This window comes from Aphis gossypii, unplaced genomic scaffold, assembly GCF_020184175.1.
Source record: "Aphis gossypii isolate Hap1 unplaced genomic scaffold, ASM2018417v2 Contig00682, whole genome shotgun sequence".
Lineage (NCBI taxonomy): Eukaryota > Metazoa > Arthropoda > Insecta > Hemiptera > Aphididae > Aphis > Aphis gossypii.
The window spans coordinates 46980-54288 of record NW_026083226.1 but is presented as its reverse complement, the minus strand read 5'-3'; the positions used below and the strand labels follow the sequence as shown (position 1 = coordinate 54288).

Here is a 7309-nt window from a genome sequence, read left to right as displayed (position 1 = left end):
CGCTTCTTTTGTTTCAAAACAATATCCTAAAATAAAACCGTTGTTGGATATTTTACTTACTATATTTACAACTTTTACAATATTACCGTCGGTCATAAGTACATAATTATCTGCAGCTTCGTGGTGAATCCGAATTTCAGTGTCATGAAAAATAAGTATTTTATATTGATGATTTAAGTAATTGTTTAACTCTGTTGATAACGGCCCCTCACAATGTTTATTTTTAAAGGTGAAATTTTTTAAATTAGGTTCAGTTGAAATTGATTTTAGACTATAACATATGGATTCATTATAACGTTTAACCGCTTGTTGTAAGGGTTGGTTACTTTTTCGTACATATTTTTTAAGTACTTTCATGTGATTTTCGAATGGAAACGCACTGCAGTTGTCTAATGAACCGAAGCGAGAATAGTCATCACTTAAGTGCTGCAGTGCGTGTACATTGTGAGATACCCATTCGCGACCATAAATAGAAATAAAATTACTAATAAAATAGTTTAATAGCTTTTTACTGAACTTTAATAAATTATTACTAATATTTGATTTAAGTAATATGAAAATACTAACATGCAAGCACATAAAATTTAAATAACATTTTTCATTTATTATATTTTTAAGTACTACGGGTCCTAAATATAATAAAAAAGTTCGAAACTCAGTAGCTTTCCACCTCGGAAGTTCATCGAGACCACGAGGTTTCCGATGAAAGTCAATAGGTATAACATTTTTGAGATCAATTAAATTATTGCTCAAAGATTTACTTTTAACGCTATTTAAACGAATTTTTAAGGGACCTTTTAACCATAAAGTAATAAGTTTTTTTGTTACTCCTAAACATATTAAGTGCATATAGTCTAATGAAAATACGTTAATAATATCAATTCCCGGAATACAAGTTATAATAGATAAATCGGTGCCAATATGGTGTTCTTCTTGTTGTTTTTGTACAAAATTTTCGTGGGTCCTTTCAGAGCAATTTAGATCGGGAAAACAAACGCGTCTATTTAAATATTCACCTTCTGTACAACAACGGGAACACGAAAAAAAACCACTATGCCCCTTAGTTTTTAAAATAAACGACTTCGCTGGCACGTCACAGCAAAATGTATCTATTACAACTTGTTTATTACGGATAACGCCTGATTTATTTTTAATTTGGATACCATTTGATATGATATTGACAATCTCATCATAAAAATCCCGTAAAAAATCGTTAGAATCGGTTGGTTTATCGTACCCCCAATAAATTCCAATTGGAAATACAATTTTAGAAAATGGCCGTATGTAACATAGAATTGGCCAAAATGTGCTTTTTGAGCTCTTAGTTAAAGGTAACCCATCTATACCTATGACTAATTTAATTATATTTTCGTCTTTTTCGATATAATGGTTTTTAATTCCATTAGCAATCCCAAAATGGTAATATTTACCTGGTTCTACATCTTTTATAGGAATATTAATAGTTGAAACATCAGTTTTAAGTAAAGTCCTACTGTCGATTGGTAATGATGAGTCATAGCAACTTTTTAATATTTTTAATAGATCAGAAGTTGCAACGTTAGATATGTTATGTTTTATAGCCCATTGGGCAAGTTGATTTGAAGGTGATATATCAATTAAGTCAGTACAAAATTCTTCATCTGAGCTATCTGCAGACTCATCATGGCCAACATCTTCTTTAGTAATATCAATAGATTCTTTCTCCTTGGTCAATGTAGTCGAGCAACTCGGAATTTCTGTTATCAATTATAATAATAAAGTAATATATAGTCCTAATATTAATTTTCAGTATAATTTTAAACATTCCGGAAGTGAAAATCCGTAAACTAAAATAGGTAAATAATACTTATTCCACTAAATATTTTATTTTTATTATATTACATACGATATTATCGAAATTATTTTGCCCCCCCCCCCTCCGCTTGATGCGCCCCTTCGGCTTATAAATTATCTGTAATAACTAATAATAACTATATTATTGTGTAATACCTTCTAATAGTTGATTTTGTTCTTCAACAACTGACATATCAACATTATTATCAACGGAATGTAGTTCACTGTCTTTATCAACTGGGTCTGGAGTATTAAATTGCATTAATTGTTCTACTTCTAATTCATGGTAGACTGTGTCAAAACTAGGTAATATCTCATCAATTTCTTGAAGAACCCGCCTCCTTTTGGTTGACTTACTCAAAGAATGACTCATATTAAGTATCAACCTCCGGCCAGAAATAAATAAAAAACTAAAAATTATAATTTATTATAATATTACAAATTTAAAACTGTCGCATTCTATGATAATGACGGGTTGTACAGATTAAGCGTACTGGTGACTGGTGTACATCATCATATAACTATATTCAATATTGTGGTATTGCGCTATGGCAGTAAAAGTTGCCAGTATTAATGTAACCTAACAATGATTATTAAAAATAAATAATAATATTATTCTGTTATATATTATCTTCGACTATATTATAAAGTTATATAATACTTTATACTTTATAGTTTATATAGTCGAAGTGTAATATAATAGTAAATACTATATAGTATAAACGCTGCTGATTGGGTTTATGTTTTCCTATTATATGATGTCTAATCCTAGAAAACAAACCCATATACCAACATAATGATGTTTAGTGTTTACCCGTATTCAGATTTAAGGTCTATGGTAATAATAATATTATATAACAGCTGCTATTCAGAATAAAATACAAATACGATATCGGAATGTCGAATCCGTGTGACCGGCTATTTAATAAAAATAATTCTAATGTTATACGCTGAACCGGCCGACGCGCAGGGAATTCCAAATTCGTTATCGATAATATTTATCATCTATGTAGTATGAACTAATGAAAAATTGCAACGGCGAAATTAGCGTTGACGCGTTATACACTTTTGATATTGTAAGCTCAAATCATTGTTTCTAGAGTTATAGACCTTCGTACTTCGTAGTTCGTACCTCGTGTCTCGGGTGTTGTATACTTGTATTGCTGTATAATACTTCGCGTTTATAATTCGTACGTGGTTAATATACCTAATATATCAATATATGTACCTATTAAGTGTTAACTATTTCTCCATTTGTAGTGTTCGTAGTGTTACCGAGTACTACTATTTTTATAGTGATACTGACTAGCAGTTTTTGGCTTTTTGCAAATTTATTATATTTACACAGTACACTTACACGGGATGCAGTGCTGCAACCACTATTTTTGTTTCTGTTAATAAAATTATTTTTATTTTTTTTTTTTGAATAATTTAAAATTTAAATAACATCATTGCACCCTCGACTAAACAACATTTCATTGGTTTGGTAAGTATACATGTACAATAAAATAATAGTTTTATACTTCACAATACGTATTGTTATAATATGGTTCCAGATTTTATTCAAAATATTTAAACAAACATAATTTTTGGTTTTGTGCTTCAAACGTTTGTACCATGTGGCTGGTAGTTAATTTTATAATGGATGACACGGTGGAAGTGGTTCCTCAAAAATGGTTGAACATTAAAAAAGGTATTTGTGGATGGCCAAAATCTACCAAAAAAATAGATGTCGAAAGAGCAATAAGAAATAAAATAAAAGCAAATAAAAATGAATTTAATTTTTTTGAGGCTCGTGCTTTGTCCAGTATAATTGGTAGGTATATTATTTTAAATTCATTATTCATTGTTGTATGATTTTATAAAAATATAGTTAGTTTACTTGGTAATCACAGTAACTTTGTTCATATTTAGACAGTTATACAAAAGCTATCAGAAAATGTAACATAGCAAAATCGAAATCTGATCTTTCATCATGTTCTGAAGAAACTAAATTTAAAAAGAAAATAAGAATAGCTCTGTGAATAGCCATTATTTTACTAATAATTTTACTATTATTTTACTATTTTTTATACTTGCCTTTATCGTTATAAAAATATATAATAGTAATAAGTTTCTACTAAAAAAAATCTTCTATTCTACTTTTATTTAACTTGGTAAGTATAATTTATATATTTACCATACCTTTTTTTTAGTTTTATTGAAATTAGTAGTAGGTATTATTTAAACTTATTTTAGAGTACCTATATATATCTTAAATCTTTAAGTTATATTGATTAAAAATTAAAATTATAAAATAACTATCATGTATATTTATTATTTCACATAAGCAATTTTATGTTAAAATTATCTTTTTAATGATAAAACAAAATTTTAACTTAAATTTTAAATTGTTTAATACCTATAAATATATTTAACATTTAAAACATTAAATATTCATTAATTGTTATATACTTACATATTGATTTGGAAATGAAACCTAAGTTTAGTGCCACAAATATTATTATATTATTATTAATGATCATTGACTATATTTTATAGTGTGAGGTATAATGCTGCCTGTGTGATCTCTGATCAACTGGTTTTTTGGGGCACTGAGAAGAGTATAGTTATTCTTTTAATTTCTAACAACACTAAGTAAATTATCGTGTTTTTTTTATTTCAGATGAAGACATTTCTGATACTTCACTTAAATCTGATAGTTTACCATTATGTTCTACAGGTAATTAATGATTTCTACCTTTGTTATTACACATATGTAAGTAGGTCTTTAACTTATTGGTGGATTTTATGCAGATGATGAACTTGAAATTAGAAAAACTATTCAAGGATCTTCTAAGTGTATTAAATATGATGATGATATGACTGAGCAAAATCTCTCAATTTATAAAAAACCAATAAATGGATGGTCTCCCTTAAAAATTTCTGTTGGCTCTTCATCTGGTAAATAGTTCATTAGTTTTTAAAATACATCTGTAGCTATAAAATATAGTACTTATAAACTATTTATTATTTTTGTTCTCAATTAAATATTTATTGTATTTTTAGTTATACCTCTAAAACCAACTATTCATAGTAGTTTAATAAATGATGACATTTTGAACTCTACTGAAGACTCTAATTCATGTAAAGTAATCGACAGCATTGATTTTACGAATAGTAATGTTTATCATAATATATTTTATTAATATATAATTTTTAATTTTCTACCTTATATAATAAATATAAATTAATAACATTATTTAAATTGTTTAAGCAGATAAAACTTCTTTGGCTACCACCACAGCTTTATCTTCTCAAAAACTGGTCGACACCAGTATTCATAAAGACAAATCACATTTATCATCTGGTATTTATTTCCTATATTTTTAGTCTTCAAATTATTACTTTTAATGTATACTACTTGCATTATAATATGTTTGGTTGTATATATTGGTATTTTTTATTATTATAAATTAATTGGTTTTATTAATATATTTGTTTAAGGAGCTAACAGAAAATTAATATTTTCAGACTTGGATACTTCTCAAACTATTGTTTTAAACAACAGTCCAATTATGTTTTCAAAAACTTCATTTTCTGGTATGGTTTGTTATTTATTGTACTTAAATTTAATATATTTCATAGTTACTATTAGTTTATTGCATTTTTATTTTATCCAATACTTGAGCTTGAATTATAGTAAAACCTCGATAAGTCTAAATAAATGTCATTCCCTTGAATTTTGACTAATCGAGCATCTACTGTAGTTAATTTTCTAGTCAAATATAGTGCAAACAAACTTATAATACGAGCAGTAACCTTAAAAATGTTCTTATTAATAACTATAAAAATGTGTCTATTTAATAATTTATTTTTATGTTATTATAATTTATAGATGATTATAGTTTTCCAAAGGCACATAGCTCATTTTCATCTACCAAGAAAAAAACTGTTCAAATAGGTAATACATAATTATGATACATATAAATAATTTGAAATAGTATTTTGATCTATATATTGTTCTTATTATTATTATTGAATTAAAATTTCATTTTAAATGTGTGTTTATGACAATAATATCATTGGGAAACTATTTAAGATCTCATCTTTAAATTTTAAACAACAATAAACTCTTGGTTAGGATAATTATTATAAGGCTTACAAAATAATATAGCTGCTGTATTTCTTTTTGCTTTATCCTACCAACTAGATACTTAAGAAATATTGTATTTACTTACATTTTTTTTAACAGATGATCAGTATACAAGATTATTGAATTATATGATAACAATGAAGTATGAAATACGTTCAATTCATGAAAAATTAGACATACTTATTCAAAACAGTGAAGAAAATTTTATGACAAAGACTAAAGACTCTGGTGTTTTTGATACATTCATTATAGATGATAGATTACCAATCGAAAATGAAGAAAAGCTTGAAACATTTGAAAGTGATTTATCTAATGATAAAAATTTTCGGAATCGGTTGGTATGTCGTATATAATATCTTAACATTATTTTTTAAATATATTAATATTAATTAAGTGCAATAATTATATATATTGTATTAAGGTTCTACGTTTATCATCGGTTGGTGGAAAGTCTATTAAATGTATGGTAAAACGAATTATGACCTTGCTATTTACACCTGACTTATTATGTAAATTTTCCTATAATGGCCGCGGAAATAAAAAACGTCCTTTCGATAAGTTACTGGTCAAGAATGTTATATTTGGTAAGGAACTTAAATTACATTATTGTAGTTTTTATTTCTAATGAATTTTAATTTTTAGAATCCGTTAAAACTATAAAAAAATTTGCTTTGTCTGACAATGCATCCAACGAAATAGAACAAGTCATAAAGTATGTTCTTATTCAGACTCCATTTAAAATAAAGAATAAAACTAGTGATTGATTTTTTTAAAAATTATTTTTGGTTTTAATGTTTATACCTACATCATATTATCTTATTATAATTATTTTTAACTGCAGTTTCATTCAATTACATTTTTACTGCTCCTCACTAAATATTAAATATATGTATATATATATAGGTATACATACACTAGTTTAAAAATGTAATTCTCAATTTAAAGATTTATTGTTATATTATAATAATTTACATAAATATATAATTATACAAGATGTTTTATATTAATTGTATACATGTTATTACTACCGTTGTTCTTAAATCTTTTCTTTTTACAATATCCATTTATAATATTTTAACATAAGATTTTTTAAATTTTGATTCTTTTTTGCATATTATGATAATTAATATTTATTATTTGTTTATTAAAAATGTGTATATTTATATTAATGATATATTACATTATATTATATTGTACTGATATTACAGTAGATTTGTCTATATTTTTTTTTATATACTTTTCAAGTTCTAATTTGTATGTATTAAGTAGTAAATACTCTTACTATGCTAGCTCGATTACATAGGTACAGTTATTATCATTTGTTAAAATACATTTTTTTTT

General features: G+C 25.9%; 1 protein-coding gene across 1 annotated transcript; it reads left to right on the top strand.

Annotated features, from left to right (window-relative positions):
• Positions 1-4305: 4305 nt before the first annotated feature.
• LOC126555028 (uncharacterized) lies at positions 4306-6833 on the top strand. The gene is made up of 10 exons (XM_050209995.1): positions 4306-4321; positions 4472-4555; positions 4630-4776; positions 4882-4992; positions 5093-5204; positions 5324-5415; positions 5711-5776; positions 6068-6306; positions 6390-6552; positions 6611-6833. The coding sequence occupies exons 1-10, from the start codon at positions 4306-4308 to the stop codon at positions 6730-6732; spliced, it is 1152 nt and encodes a 383-aa protein (XP_050065952.1). The 3' UTR covers positions 6733-6833.
• The last annotated feature ends 476 nt before the right edge of the window (positions 6834-7309 follow it).

Bases quoted from the DNA above. Each gene is read 5' to 3' on its own strand.
- LOC126555028 (XM_050209995.1), top strand. The intron at 4,556-4,629 runs GTAATTAATGAT...GATTTTATGCAG, and splicing joins TTTACCATTATGTTCTACAG to ATGATGAACTTGAAATTAGA. The intron at 6,553-6,610 runs GTAAGGAACTTA...TTTAATTTTTAG, and splicing joins GGTCAAGAATGTTATATTTG to AATCCGTTAAAACTATAAAA.